The 16,509-nt window shown below is 39.5% G+C and overlaps 1 protein-coding gene across 1 annotated transcript in view; it reads right to left on the bottom strand.

The window, feature by feature from the left end:
* The window catches only part of slc22a21 (solute carrier family 22 member 21), a 34,505-nt gene extending 19,061 nt beyond the window's left edge, over positions 1–15,444 (bottom strand). The window contains exons 1-5 of the mRNA XM_082141318.1: positions 14,912–15,444; positions 12,164–12,267; positions 11,281–11,435; positions 10,872–11,043; positions 4,058–4,184 (exon numbers count right to left, since the gene is read on the bottom strand). Coding sequence (XP_081997444.1) covers positions 4,058–4,184; positions 10,872–11,043; positions 11,281–11,435; positions 12,164–12,267; positions 14,912–15,301 — 948 coding nt within the window. The 5' untranslated portion in view covers positions 15,302–15,444. The remainder of the gene's footprint in view (positions 1–4,057; positions 4,185–10,871; positions 11,044–11,280; positions 11,436–12,163; positions 12,268–14,911) is intronic.
* Positions 15,445–16,509: the final 1,065 nt, after the last annotated feature.

The raw sequence follows: 16,509 nt of genomic DNA, 5'->3' as shown, positions 1-16,509 counted from the left end.
TGGGAGGTACTATATCCGAATGAAAGTATGTCAGGATCACTATCATCAAAGATTATTGACAATTAGCATACAGTTTGGATTGGCGGTATGGTTCTGATCTGGCGTGGATAAGAGCAGGGAGAGCAGCGATAACCCCCTCAGGGTAAACAGAACGGAACCAGCATAAATGTATAGCAGATATGTAATGTACTGTATATTTGAAGAAGAATATCAGAAGGCCAGTCCTGACTGGACAAGTGGAGCTGGGGAGGGAGGAGGGTAACTAGCTCCTGAGTAACGCAGTAAAGCTGTTGATAATTCTGAATTGACCTTATATATGGAAGCTGTGATACCGTTGTACTCCTATAGGAAGACGTGGATCAGCGGAGCACTGCAGCTCGACTGACATGACTTGCCAGAACTAATGTTTTGCTTGATTATATACACTTCTCTTGCTTTTTTCATGCTGTACATGTAAGGGCTAGATTTTGATTGATAAGCATGGAGATGCTGTGGGTTATTTGAGTCAGTGAAATGTAAGGCCTCGGGTAACCACTGTTCACCGGCCCACTCTTTCTGTCACACACTGGGCAGAAGATTCAGATATCCGGCCTTTTTATTTTATTATTTCTCTCTCTGATGTTTGAAGTTAATCTACAAATGCTGTGAGAAGCAACTTGTGAATAATGACTTCTTCTACAGTCAAGGTCAGTTAGGCTGGGAATTTAGGGAGTCAGATAAGACGTCTACTATTAAAAAATATTTATGCACGTCAGGTGGGCATATTATGGGATTTTGAGGAAGACCAGGGTGAATGAAGATGAACTGGGAATTGTACATTGATGGTAAAAGGCCTTACGATAATCTGTTCATTTGTTTATCCAATACATTTTTGAAAGTCTTTGTTCATTGAAAAATGTATATGTATGATTTGACTGAATAAAAAAAAAAAAAAATTCTCTCATCTTTTAGCTCTCTGAGATAAGTTTCGGTTGTAAGAGAGACTACCCTGGATCGAAATACATTTTATAACAAATTTTACCATTGAGTGGCCTGACTTTAATTGTATTGGTATGTGGTGAAATTGTAAATGAATAAATTAAAGTCAGGCCACTCAATGGTAAAATTTTATGACCTCAATTTAACCAGGAATACACAATAATTGAATCACAAGTGAACTTTGACTCTACTGAAGCAATGCAATGTCATCTTAAATAAAGTAATTTTCAGTTCCACTGGTTTAAATTGTATTTCATTGCTTAGTGGAACTGAAAATTACTTTATGTATGATGACATTGCATTGCTTCAATTGAGTCAAAGTTCACTTGTGATTCAATTACTTTTTATTCCTGGTTAAATTTAGGTAATTAAATAATAAAATCCAGAAAATAAGAGCATCACCTCACAAAGGAGGAACAGTGATTAACAAAATGTTATTTAAACTAGTGATACCCTTACAGAAAAACCACATGAATTTCACATGTTATCACATGTTTTCCACATGTGAACATAATGGAGCATGTGGCACATGTGGAAAACATGTTTCTATATGTTATAATGTGGAGCTCATGTGAAATATATTTGCACATGTTGTAAAATAATTTTTAACATGTGAATCATGTTACCACGTCACAAATACTGTACATTATATATTTTGGGCCCTATTTTAACGATTTGAAACGCAAGTATCAAGCGCGAAACTCAAGTAACTTTGTGGGCGGGTCTCGGGCGCTGTTGCTATTATACCGGCGGGATAAATGACTCTTGCTCCTGACGCAAATCTAAAAAGGGTTGATCTGAAGTAGCTTCATTACTCATAGGTGTGGTTTGGGCATAACGTGAAATAAACCAATCAGAGCGTCATCTCACATTCCCTTTAAGATCAGACGCGCTTGTTCCATGGCGGATTGCTATTATAACGGCGGATTGCTATTATAACGGCGGATTGCTATTATAACGGCGGATTTGCCAGGCGCACGCCAGGAGCGGTTCACAGCCGAGGAGACCGACGTTCTCGTCAGGGCCGTAAAACACAGAGAAGTGACGTTGGGGATGGAGAAACAGGCGTTTGATAATTTGGGTAAATGTGTAAGCTAGATTTATGTTTTTATAATAAACTGTCCATCTATCTATCTATCTATCTATCTATTGTAATAATGTATTATTTGCAAAAATTAGAACTGCTGCGTCTGTGTAGATGAGAGAAGCAAAGTGTGTGTGTGTTGTGCACACGCTACATTATGGCCAAGCATGCGCCCTTAAAATAGCATATGAATAACATGCGCAACGCTTCACTGACTTTAGACTAGGTTTCTCCTGGTCAGTGGCGGAATTGTTTTCTGAAACTGCAAAATAGCACCAGGGAACGTTTGCGCCGGAACACGCCTCCTCTTTTCGCTGAACCGCCCCCGGGAGCGCAAGTGTATTTCCTAATTTACCGGCGTGCGTCTGTGGTGTCGGGTGCAAAATAGGAATGATACATGCATCGCTGTACAAAGTCAATTGCGCTGGGTGCGAGATAGGGCCCATAGTCTGCTTATTATTAGTGTTACCTTGAACTGACATATGTGAGTTTGTGAGTCACTCAGCAAATTAAACGGTTCCTTTTTTTTTTGTGAAATAAGCCTTAAGTAACAAATTGCCAAGTTTTTGTTCTTTTTAACAATGAGTGACATTGGTGTTGCAGCTCTAAATGTTAACGGTGTAAGAGACTGATGAGGAAGGGCAGAGCTCTATGAGCTGTTCATACGATAACAAACTGATGTTTTGTTTTGCTTCAAGTGACTCTATAAGTAGTGAGAGAGCAATGGGCAAGAGAATGGGCCGATCATTACACCTCACTTTGGTTGTTCTATTTTCTGAAAATTTTGTTCCACATTCATATGAAGACGTTTAAAAAAGAAGACTTTTAGACGTCAAAGCACAATTTGAAAATAAGATCTGTCGCTACTACCGCTTCGTTGCGACCTCTAATGAATCGTGTTCAAAAATACACTGTTGTTGTTTTCCATTCTCTGCACGTTTATGTTTTCATGGAGTTCAACATGTGAACAGCACTTTAAGTGTTGTGCAAGGATCATAAGAGATTGTGTTGTTTATTGGCATGTAATTCTGCTCACTGAATTAATCATACACCTGAACTAGATTAATGTTTAAAATTACTTGTGCATGTGAACTCTGGATTATGAACTTTGGACTTTGAAAAAGCCTGTTCAGTGGAATGATTGAATGCTTGTTTCTAAGAGTTGTGGAATAACTGATATTACGGTAGATGCAATTATAATGAGGGTTACAGTAAATACCGTTGTCATATTAGTAAGTCCATGCGTTTAAATGTTGCCATTCTAAGTAGAAATTGTCCAGTTCAGTGTGTGTTTCCTACGACTGCACATGCTTGCTTTAACCTGAGTTTTTGCCTCGGCTTGCTGCTTAATCTTTAGCGTCACAGCTTTATGACATTGCATTTCAAAGTTAGTCAGCTATTCAGCTATCTTAACCAGTGGTTAGAGTTAGGCTTGATTTCTCTGCTGTCTCCACTCAGATGGGCAAGGAGTTTGACCAGAACAGAAGAATACCGACTGTAAAGTCTATATAATCATTATCTGACAGAAATGATCCTGACTGAAGGGGTGTTTGTGTGCCTGTCAGTCAGTGAGTAATTAACTCTGTTACAGTATATAAACATGTTGCTTCATAAAAGATTATATTGCACAAAGCTAGGCTGGTAAATAAGTGCATTTGTGGCATGCAGTAAAAAAATACTGTAGCGGCAAAAAAACCTCTTCTCACAGCTACGCTTCTGCGATGCCATACAGCTGAGTCATTTGTAATTAACTTACAACACATGACGAGGCACATGTGCAGCAGGTGTGAGATGGATAAAAGAAGCCTAAATCATGCTGTTTTCACAGTGCACTGAACTCTTTCAACTCCTCGTTATATGACCCCTCTAGTAGTAAATCAATAGCAGTTGAACAGAAAATAAGAGGTTGAAGAGCTTTGGTCATATGAGGAGCTAAACGAGACTGTTTAAGGCACGGTGTGGCATGTGTAAAGCACAGGCAGGTGTGGGTTTCACCTGATGACGGGGAAAAATGACTTCAGGGGCCTTAACCCCGTTCATCTTGGCGGCCTTTCTGAGAATCTCCTCGGCCTCGTCGACCCTTCCCTGAGACAGCAGCCATCGCGGAGACTCTGGAATAAACCTGCAAGCAACAACAGATCCTTCATTATACTTATTTAATACAGCAAAATGAAATTCAATACGGTCCTATTATGGTATAATAGTGTTAATGTTGCTGTTTGAGCATGAAAAAGCTCTGCAAAGTTTCAAAGCACACAAAGTCCCTCCTGCGGGAGTTCTTCTCTATATCAGTGTCAGTGTTTCTGAACTCTGTTGCGCCTGAGGCTGTATTCAGGTGCGTGTGTGTGTGTGTGTTTGTGTGTGTGTGTGTGTGTGTGTGTGTGCCTCTCTCCATTCGTTGTTTCCACTGTCTCTTCTCCTGTCCGTTTCTCATAGGTTATTCCGCCTTAAGTGGACGTGCCGTAAGCGTAAACGTAAGCGCGCAGTGAAAAGAGGAACAGAAGCGCAAAATCCCCAGAGAGAGAGCGAGAGAGAGACAGAGCACAGCATGTGTTGCCCACTGAACGCTGCTGAAATTGTGTTTTCATAGCTTTGATTGTGAAATCTGTGAAGCTTGAGTGAGCAATTGATAAAGTTTTTTCTCCCCCTCATATTTCTTTCTTTTAGTGGTGTGTTAACCACATGTAACTTGAGAACAAACGGCCAGTGTCATGAACGATGTAGGCATTTTTGACATACTTTTCTCCAGTTCATGTTACGTTAAGGAGATAGGGAAGTTCTTGTATTTTCTTTTGTCCCTGGTAGGATATTTAATTTCTAGTTTAAGGTAGTTTATTATTATTTTGTCCTGGGCTAGCCCTGAAGTTACTTTTGTGTTCTTATTTATTGTTTGAACTGCTGGCAGAGCTTGTTTCCCTGAGAGAGACGCTGAGAGTTCTTGTAAAAGTAATCTGCTTGATTATTTTTCTTTATGCTTCACGCCTGAACCCTAGACCTTGGGTCGTAACAACTCCCTGAATTCCCTCCATTGTAGTGTTGAGTTTTCTTCCGGGAACGAACGCGTCACAATATTCCTAATTTAAATAATCAATACATGGAGTTTATAGTTTATAGTTATAGTAGAGTCAGAGCTTATCACTGAGCATCTACAATGGCTCAAGCCCCTGTAACCCTGGTAGACGGAAATTTCTATTCTAACCCTTTAACCCGGTTTCGCTTCTTTGTTTGCGATCATATCGTTTTAAGCCGCTAAACTCCAGGGAAGTTTTCAAATCAATTATCCAGTGAGTGAATTCATTAACAATCAGTCCGAAACAGCGCTAATGTAAAGAAAACCAGGCTGATTACATCAGAGGTGACAGAGAAAATAGACTTCAGTGAATTATTCATGTTATTCATTTAATTCATTATTCATTCCAGTGTCTGTTTAGCTTTAAAGGGGACATATCATGCTAAATGCACTTTTTTAGCCCTTAAATGCATTTTGTTGTATATTTGGAGTGTTTAGAAGTACAGAAAAGATGAAATTATTCTCTTCAGGTGCTTCGTTGATATCTTTATATTCTGTTTTGGTCATATTTTTCAACCGGTTCAGATTTTTCTGTTATCTATGACGTTTTTTGAACTATCACGTCACAGTATTTGCCGCGGAACTGCCAAATAAGGACATTGACTTCCGGCCCAACACTTCGAGCAATCCGCCATTATTATTTCTCGCTGCAATTTTGTAGTCCAAGCTAAAGGATGCAGAAGTTACGAGAGGGTAAGTTAAAATGTTCGGTTGTTGGATGTAGTAACCCACACGCTTCATTACACCGTCTAATTTAGATGAACTGCCGCGCTTGTGACAGGAGCATGTTTAACTGAAAGAACGAGCAGAGAGAGAGACCCGGTCGCGCGCGCGCTCACTCTCTCTCTTCAGAGCCAGGCGAAAGTGTAAACAAGACATCACCGTCTCCAAACTAGACGTTGTCTTGCTCTCTCTCCCTCGGACATATTAATCAAAATAAATCGACACGGTGGTAAAAGGTCGGAAGACCAAAGTTTCATGTGTAAATACAGTACACACCATTGCGATACATCCATATGAAGACGTTGTTCTGCAGGTTCGTCGTCTTCATTTTCATCTCGCTCCGGCTCTGGCTCGAACATGTAAGGCTGGCTGGACAAGTCTTCCGTTGTTGACATTTTGTTAATAACGTGTGTATAAAAGTTTCTGTATGCTAGATAATCCTATCTCTGCTACCAGACTACAAAAATGGCCGAACGGGGTGGAGTTGAACCGAGTGTCACCGCTACAACCTGGAGAGGGGGCGGGGTATGAAGTGTCTCAATATTATTTAAAGAGACCGCACCAAAACGAGTTGCTTTCAGAAGCACATTAGAAAAGGGGTAGAAAAGGGGCCTGTGGAGCTATAATAATGAGGAATTCAGACCCAAGCATTGCAGTTCCGCTTTATATAGACTACAAATATATGATTTATATGTAAAAAGGAACAATTTAAAAGCATGATATGTCTCCTTTAAAACACCAGCTTTGTGAAATTCTGTGATTGTTTCTGAAGAGCGCGAGTCCTAATACATCGTGCTGTGTGAAATACAGATTGAACAGAACCGCTGTAAGGTCAGATGATACGCAAACTAAATTTCTCGGCTGGATAAAGCAAACAGCGTCTCGCTAGTAAAGTTCTGAGGGATGTGGATTGCAATCAAGGTAAAGAATATTGCGGTGACCTACAGGAGTCGTAACGTGGTTCTGTTCGGTAGCGCAACGTAACTTGTCAAAAATGTAAACAAGCTTTTTGCTGTTGCACTGTACACACTATACACTGTGAATTATGTAACGTGTTTTTTTTGTGTGCATAAATTTATGAATTATATGGACTGGTTATTAGGTGTCCTTTTGGAGTCTCCTAATGTGTCATTTTTTGGAAAGAGAATTAAATTTACCTTGAAAAAAGCTTGCTGAAAATACTGTTCCCTTTCGAATGGGACCTCGCACTGCGTCTGAGAAGACGTTATGGAGAACGCCTCAGCGTGACCGGTGTCTGAAGCACGTGTGCAAACGCGACAATTGTATTGGTCAGTGAGAGCCTATGACATCACTCACTACCAGTGCAACCGTGAGTATAAGGACGTTTTCACACCTGAAAGTCCGCACCAAGGTCCGAACCAAAGGTCATGTTTTGATAATTGTCTACATTCTGTTAGTTTTGGTTTGGTTTCTCATTGCAATTATGCGAGCGCACTAAAGAACTTTATATGATGTACTTGCGTCCTGTTGTCATCATCTCTGTGGGCTGCATCTCGACATTGATTGGTTTGTAAACGGACGTGCGTCTGACGTCAGCGTGTTGTCAATTCGGCGGGTAGCTTTGACAAGAATGAATGAACAGACGCATATCGTTGTCACTACTTTTATTATTACGGCATTACTCCCTGCAGCACCGACTATACTCGAGGCAAACATTTGATCGTCGCCGACGGACGCAGGAAAAATGTGTGTGTGTGTGTGTGTGTGTGCGCGCGCTGGAAGAAAGCTGTGGGCAGGACTGACAGATCTGCACATAAATATTCTTCTTCAGTTGTTTAGGTTACGCAGGAACCACCGGGACTTCCTGTAAATGGTCTGAAAGTCCGAACCAAACAGAAAATGCTTTCACACTAGACACGAACCAAACCTTTGTTCAATTTGATCCAGACAGAGACTACCTCTTTTCGTCGGACCAAATTTAGTCTGTTTGGTCCGGACCGTGGTCTGGGAGAGCTTTCACACCTGTAATTTTGATTCGGACCAAACTGAAAAGTCCGAAAGTCCGGACCAAACAAGGTAGGTGTGAAAGGGCCCTAAGAGGGCGCCCGAGGAACACGTCATCCTCTTCTTCATCTTCAGGAGTCGTTTGTTTGTATGCGTTCTGTAAGACAGAAATGCTCTAGAGGGATAGTAGTCAGCATTTGCATGAGTGCGTTCGGCTCTCAAGCGAGTTAAAGGCACTCATAGCTACAGTATGCATTTGTGGCAGCAGACTCTGTTCTTGCTTGTTTCTCAATAGAGAAAAAAGCAGTTCTGCGTAAGAGCATACACCCCTTGTTCTGTGGGTCGTCATGCTGAGTCCTCCGCTCTACAAGCTGTTTTAAACATTAGTGTCAGGTTGAATGGCTCTCGGTGATCTAATATTTGGCTACGCGTGTTTAATGCTCCCCTTGTTTTAGAGGGTTGTCATGCAGAGTACTCTGCTCCCTTAGGGCTCTGTCTATTTTTTTGTCAAGCTGACTGGCTTTCTATGTGCTTCTTTTTAAACTAAACCGTAAGTTTAGTTATGGTTGATCTCCATAGGGCTAGACCAATATGATTTTGGCTAAGATAAAATAAGATCTGCCTTCTGATGGTTCGGTTCAGGTCTTATTGTCAGATTGAATGGCCCTCTGTGAGCCCCCTTGACAGACCTTATAAGGTTCAGGCGTTGTTAGTACTCCTTTAGAGGGTCATTATGCTGTGAACCCCGCTCCTTAGGGCTACCTTTGTTTGAGAGTTAAGTTGAATGGCTTTCTCTAAGCTTCCTTGACAAGCTTTATTTTAGTTGAGCATTGGTAGTATGTTTATGTTTGAGTATTTGGCTCTTTAAGAGCTCATTTTCATTGTTAGAGTCAAGTTGAAGGGCTTCATGAGCCTCCTTGACAAGTTCAGTAAACTAGTCGAGTTGTATGGCTCTTGACGAGCCTCCTTGACAAACCTACATTGTTTAAATGTCATGCTGAGTACTTCACTCTTTAGAGCTCTGTTTAACTTTAGTGTCAAGAGGAACGGCTCCAGGTGAGCCTTGACAAAGAGTGTCGTTAGGTCTCCTCTCGTTTAGAGAGCTGTCCTGATGAGGCCTCTACTCCCCAGAGCTCTGCATGGTTAGGTACCAGGGTTTGTCTTCGGTCTCTAGATAGGAGTGGTACTGGGTCTCCTCTCATCCTGAAGAGTCGTCCTGTTAAGGTTTTCACTCCTCTGAGCCCTGTAGGTTAGCGGAGTCGAGTGGCAAGGCTCTCTGTGAGCCTCCTTCGATAACACGGTTTTAGTGTAAGGGGTGATTAGATCTCCTCTCATTTTAGAGTCGTTCTACTGAGGCTTTCACTCCTCGGCGGTAGATAGGCGGTAGATCCACCTATATTATGTTGCCAAGTGGTACAGCTGGTAAAGCAAGTGGTACAGCTGGTAAAGCAAGTGGTACAGCTTTCAGTGAGCATCCTTGGTAGTCCTGCCTTTTTAGTAAAATGGTGTAGTTAGGGCTCCTCTCATTCTAGAGAGTTATCCCTGAGGTCTCCACTGTCTGGAGCTCTTCCTTCTAGACAGTAGCACTAGGTCTCGTTATGAGTGTCTTTTGCCGCTGTCCTTAAGGTAGAGTGTTGTTAAGCTCTCTTTAAAGTTCTTTAAAACAGAGTAATCTCTGTAGATGTAACGTGTATATTCTGTTTTGGTTTGGTTTGGTTCTGTTCTGTTTCTGTTCCACGCTTGTGAATGTTGACCTAGGGCCCTATCTTACACCCGGCGCAATACAGCGGCAAGCGTGACGCAAGTGTTTTTTGCTAGTTTCAGCCCGACGCAGTTATAATTTTCACGTTGTTTAAATAGCAAATGCATTTGCGCCCATTTGTGCACCCATGAGCTGCTGGTCTGAGAACGAGTGTGTGTTCTGGCGCATTGTTGGCGCGTTGCTATTTTGAGGAACAGAAATAGACTGAGCCGTTGACCAACTGAAACCTGGTCTAAAGTCAGTAGCGCATTTTTTTTTGTTATTTAAAGAGCGCGTTAGTAATGTGGGCCTATAGGCGGGTCCACAACGCATGTACATTCTGCTTATTACACACACAGGGACGCACAGCAGCACACAAACATGCCAAATATTTAAAATAAAAGGATTGCTATGTAAAAGATTATTATCGTGTACATAAAGATATGGTGAATCCGGCTTGTCCCGTTGATGTTTTACCTTGCGCACGAACAGATCCGTTTGCGCTCTGGAGACGCGTTCTGTCTTTCCACTTTCAAATTCCGTCATGTAAATAGCGAATCCGCCATGGCCCGAGCATGAATTGGCATTTAAAGGGAATGGGAGAGGAGACTCTGATTGGTTTAATGCACGTAAATCCCAAAACACACCCATTACTCATCAAGAGAATAGGGACAACCCTTTAAGACCATACGCCGGGAGCGCCGACCACTTTTCCCGTCGTTAAACTAGCAAAAGTGTATTCAGACACGCTCTAAGTGAACTTGCGCTGTGCGCTTTAGACCATGAGCTTAGATCGATAAAATAGGGCCCCTAGTTTCTTTGTGTGTGCCAGTTAGCCTAATTAAGTTCACCTGATATTAATTTCATTGGTTGGTTTGGTCTGTCTATTTAAGCTCTGTTTCCTTCAGTTCTTTGTTTTAATAAAAGTTAAACTGCTGTGTTTAGATCCTTTACTCTGTGTTTATTGCAACCCAACTGTGACAATAGAACCTCACTGAATCTGTTTTCTAAGAGTGTAGAGTCACAGACTCAAATCTGCAATATCCACATGGGTAAGTCTCAGGCCAGAGAGCTTTAAACTCTTCATGAGAGATGAAAGTATAATCAAATTATCCAAACTATCATAGCTTAATGGGAATGTTAACAAAACGTTCTTAGAATATATTTTTAGGGGTGTTTGTTAGTATAACCCATCTTATTCAAATGACCTTTGTGCTGCCTCTTTAGCAAGCAAGTGTTCACTATACATGACTGTTCTTCTCATGTCTGGTGCATTATTAAATATCGCCCATCCCATAGCAAACACCTACCACCATAGGGGCATGCAGAAGAATCCAGGGATGGTGAGGACCAGCAACAGCGTTCTCCAGTCTCGCAAGAAATAGGCAGCCAGTGGAAGCATCATGTACCCGATGGAAAAGAAAAGACACACGCCAAGAGTGGAGTAGATGTCACGAACGGATGGGCTAAATATTTCCATTCCTAGGGGAAGGACATTTTCATAAAAACATTTTTAGTTTAATCTACAGTCTACAGTCTGAATTATTGAGAATATTTTTAAAGTAGATTCTGACACAAAAACATGCATATGTTTTTAAACACATCCTAAAAATGTGCTGGTAGAACAAATGTGTAATGTAAAGATCAGTTGTGATTATTCAATGCTAATATTAAAGCGTACACTAAAATAAAAAAACACAGCACATCAAAAGCCTTTACCTAAAGCAAATGCTGTCAAATAGTTTGAAATCTGGCCCATTCCAGCAATGAAAAACAAGATGCAAAAAATCAACCACGATGGGGAGAAGACTTGAATGAAGGTGAATACTGTCTGAATCCCCATGGTAATAAACAGCACTATCTTCCTGCCAAACCTGAAAACCAAGAAGAAGAAAAAACACGTTTATTTCCAAATAGGCAACTTTCCAGTTTTCACCAGTTTTTATGAGAGTGCAGCGACGGATCGCTTTCTGCTCTCTGTGTATAGTCCACTGCTTTCACAATCTGAATACATTATGGAAAATATACATAATTATAACTATTGCAACAGACGGGACAAAAAAAAAAAATCTGATGTGTCAGAATAGATCTGTGTATTAAGTCGAAATGAGACAACAGCCAATGTAATGTTTAACGCATTTCATTGTTCTTCATTTTAACAACTTTTCACTTGACCTTTTTAAAACAAAGTTTTTTTTTTTTTTACTTAATTGAGAAATATTTGAAGGCTACTTGTATTATATAATTAATGTATTATTTACTTAATACAGTGAATTCAGGTAAAATGGGTTTGGGACTGGGAAAAATGTCCTAATTATCCTGAATTAACCAAATACACTGATCCCAGACCAGCATTATGATGATTCGGCTTCTTTTAAAATTATGTGCATTGGCACATAAAAAACTAACAAAAAAACAGTGTAAATGGCCAATTTTAGTTTGAAACACTAATGATTTGCTTTGATACAATTGAAATCCTGAAAACACAATCAATCAGGATGACCAATGGCATAATTTTTTGCCGAACGAGATCTTTGTGCTTAAATATTTATAATTTTCACATGTGGTTTGTGGGGAAAAAAAAGGTTTGATGCTTTCTAACCTGTCAGAAATCTGTCCAGAGATGACAGAACCTGTCAAAACCCCAGAGAAGAAGAGTGAGGTGGTCAATGGCACTCTCCAGTCATCTGAACACACCAAATCCCACTGCCGTTGAACAAACAGTGCAGGATTTGAAGGGATTATATCCATTTGTAGAAGGAAAAACAAAGTTAAGTTTTTAAAAGTTCCGTTACGGTCTGACCCATGAGTGATTTACATTATTTTTGACACTTCTATTCCTGATTGAAAACAGGAAAAATGGAGACGGGGCTAGTTGTCACAAGGGCTATTACAATATCTTTATGGTTTTTCTGATAAAATTCTATTTACATAAATGCTTGTTTTCTGTGAAACCCATAGTTTAACTCAAAATCCAAGTTAGTGATATAGCCTTTGTTTGTCCATGTCTGACAAAACAGGGATAAGAATGGACCCTTACTGATCTTATTGTGAACGATTCGTAATCTTGAAACAAAATGTCATAATTTGCTCTTCAAAACTTCCAGTATCACATGATCACAGATGTACAAAAGTATAATTTACTGATTAACATACAAACACATTGGATGCACATATAGTATTGCTTATTAATGTCAATATCACATTAAGATGGTTTTAAATTATGTACTTTCTGTTGTTCCAAATATTTTTTGTCACCTTGTATTGTGCTATTTTATGAATTGTTTTGTTTCATAATTATCATTCAGTTTTTAAAGCTACTACATATCCTATAACAGACTTAAAATACATTTCCCTATTTCTTATTTCAAACAAATCAGTGTGAATGAAAAGCTGGTCTCTGTTTCCCGCAGGATAGGGCCATGTTCTCACTGTACTGGGGCTTTTTCTGTAGGACACAAATGTGCGAATGTTGAATTGTTTTTGTAGTCAATACCTCAAGGCATGCGTCTATAGAACTGACTTTCAATAAAACATTCACTGGATAATGTTAGTTTAGCGTTAGACGTTCGGTTTCATACCCATTAGACTCTCTGCGATGCATTTCATGTTTTCAGCCCAAACCAACTCAGATACACATGATCAAACACCCTCGGCACAAGGCTTAAGTTCAAGAAATCAAATATATATCAATTAGCCGATTAACCAATCAATTAAACAATTTAACTATATGACATTATTATATCAAACAAATAATAAAATGTTTATTGCACAAGGCTCTGTTTTTGAAATTAGCATTTAATAATTTAATATTTAATAATAATTTTGGAACTTTAAATGTATTCAATACTGTAAATCCATCAAACCAACTGTACATTACTCAGAATATATTCCTCATGACATGTTGCACAAGGTTTGTTTTTCAGATTATTAATCTAATATTTTTTATAAAGCTTGTTTCTCAGATTATTGATCTGGTATTTACAGTACGGAACCCATTTAAATTAAACTACTACACTGTTTGATCTAAAGATATCAAACCAAACAGGGATTATATTCTGAGTAATTTACAGGCCTGATACCTATAGTTTAATCGATCTAAATGGGTTCAGTACTGTATAAAAATACCAGATTCATAATCTGAAAAGCAAGCCTTGTCCAACATGAGGAATAGTATTCTGAGTAATTTACAGTTGGATTGATACCTTTAGGTCAAACGGTGTTGTAGATTAATGGATTTAAATGGGTTTACCATTTACCATGGGTAAACCAAAATGTATTCAGACACCTTCAACATCTCTCACATTATCACAGGTTATTCACTATAGTTTAGAGAATGGTAATAAAATATGAGCAGAACTCAGTTGATATTTGACTGGTTTTGTCCGTCCTTCTGTTAGACTGTCTCACACATGAATTATGTTGAATATCTGTCAGCTGTTAAATTTAACTACACAATTAGATAATACCAGTTTAGCTCAACCAATCACCAAGCAATGCTTCATTGTGTTCAGTCTGTGTGTAAAAAGAGCATTAGCAATTAAAGACAAAACACTTCAGCAAAACATGATCAGCTCAAAGTGTCTGAATAATATTTACACATTTTACACTTTACAATAAGGTTCATTATAGTTAACATTAGTTAACCATTAGCAATACATTTGTTACTGTATTTGTTCATCTTTGTTAATGTTAGTTAATAAAAATAAAGCGGTTCATTGGTTGTACATAAGATTTTAATAAAATATTAGTGAATGTTGAAATTAACATTACCAAAAATCAATAAATGCTTTATAAGTGCAGTTTGATTATTACTTCATGCTAACTTATTGGTGTTAACTAATGAACCTTATTGTAAAGTGTTACCAATGTTACTGGTAGTCACTGTAAGAAGAATTTTTGGGTATAATATGCCACAGTTTATTTTGCTATCCTCACTTACATACATTAACTATAGTGTCCTGCACACACTAGCCTAGTACAAAAATATATCAAAAATGATATCTATAATATTTTTTGGTTTGACAGTAAATCTTATTTCTTGAAATTAAGCCCTGTTCTATGCAAAGGAAGTTTGTTTATGTATTTATGAGTTGGTTTGGACTAAATACATAAAGTGCAGAGAGTTTAATGGGTATGAAGCCGATTGTCTAACGAATGTCAAGCGTTAAACTATCACTCGAGCGACAGGTGGAGACGAACCGGAACACGACCTGAAGAAAGCCCAGAGTAACAGCCTTTCTCGGGGTCCCGGAGACCCCAAATATTCCCAAACTACATGCCAATCTGAACTTCAGTACTACATTAAACTGGCTCTGGCTGAAGTAAGGAGAAAGCATCGAAAACGAACCTCTGTAACAATCGTGGAGATGTATGTTTCATTATCATACACCCAGCCGTCCTTACAGGTTTCCCGAGGAATATCCGAGACATTCACATCCACCCACGGGAGCAAACCCCTGTCCGAATAGTTTCTCACGATGTCCACTCGGTGTCTAGAGCATTTACTGAAGCCAGACTCCTCGTCCAGAGGAATAGACGCGTTTCTCCATTCATCCGTGATGTTCAGAGCCGCGGGAATCCGACAGCGATGAGCGGGTGTATCGCCCATGAAAACCATGGATAACCCCGTGAAGCCATTGGGAATAATGCTGAAACACAAAAGAATGAACAGATTCCTTTGGAAAGGTCCCCAGTCTCCCAGGAACGCGGTGCTGTCATCGTAGTCTGGAGAGTTCATGATAGTCGCAGCACATCTGCGACAAAACCTTCTTCTTCGCTGTCAACGCGTCTCGCTAACTCCTTTTGAGTAGCCTATTACCTCCACCTACTGTATAGCTGACATGTGTGATGTATCTGTATTGTTTTACTTTTTATACGAGGATGTAATGCTGCCCCACCCACCCCGAGGCTCAGCTCCCTCCTCCAGCTTACAGACTGGGCTCCTCAACCTCCAGGATGAGCAGAAGCACCACGATCCCTGTATGGCAAGCCGCGTTTACATTTAATCATTCGCAGCAGGCACGTGCAGGGGGGTTGTTGGGTGCTCCAGCACCTGCCCTTTTGCCCCTTGGTGCCCAAAGTGCCCTTTTGTCAAAGCAAAATTTCCTCTCCTTTTTTTGTAATTAAAGGCCCTTTTGTGGATGCCTGCCCAATCTAACTATTAGTCAAATTAACAAATAATAATTTAGCCGTAAATAAAATGACCCACATGATGACCTTTCACCTGACGAACTCAACCGGGACGATTCCTCACGCTGCACGCGCATTTTTTAATTTCGCGCGGCTACGCGCACTACCAGAGGATATCTTCAACTCTGCGGCTGCTGGTAAGTGGTGTTTCATTCTCAGCGAAGTGCTTTTGATGTTTGTTTACTTATTATTATTATTTTACAAGAACGACGTGAAGAGAGCATGCAGAGATGTTGTTTATATTGCTGTGTGTAGGCTGTAGAAGTAACGTTAGCTTGCTGTTTAGGGAGAAAAGTTTCACGGGCGACGAGGGGTCTGGTCTTTTTATGTTATTTATACTTTAAACTATTATTATTATTATTATTACAATATTTATTTAAAAAACGTAGAGTGCCTTAAAAATGATCACAACACTGGTAAGGCTTACCAGTATCTTATGTTTTGTGTGCAGCAGCAAAAAATCCAGTGTACATTTAACTCAATTTGAGTCAAATTTAACACTCCTGAAATGTATATATGACTCCCTCCATTTTGGAGTTAAAATAACACTTTTGAAAGTGTGAAATATATACATTACTCATGGAGTACATTTGAACACTTACAGTAACAACATTCAAGTCAAGTCAAGTCAAGTTTATTTGTATAGCGCTTTTCACAATACAGATTGCATCAAAGCAGCTTCACAGTATTAAATTAAAATAATACAACAAAGTTTGTTTCAAGAGGAATTTATTGATTGATAAAATTAAATTAAAT

The sequence above is a fragment of the Leuciscus leuciscus genome (genome assembly GCF_965113295.1).
Source record: "Leuciscus leuciscus genome assembly, chromosome: 16".
NCBI lineage: Eukaryota > Metazoa > Chordata > Actinopteri > Cypriniformes > Leuciscidae > Leuciscus > Leuciscus leuciscus.
The sequence above is the reverse complement of the archived record's forward strand: the minus strand, read 5'-3'. Positions and strand labels throughout refer to the sequence as shown.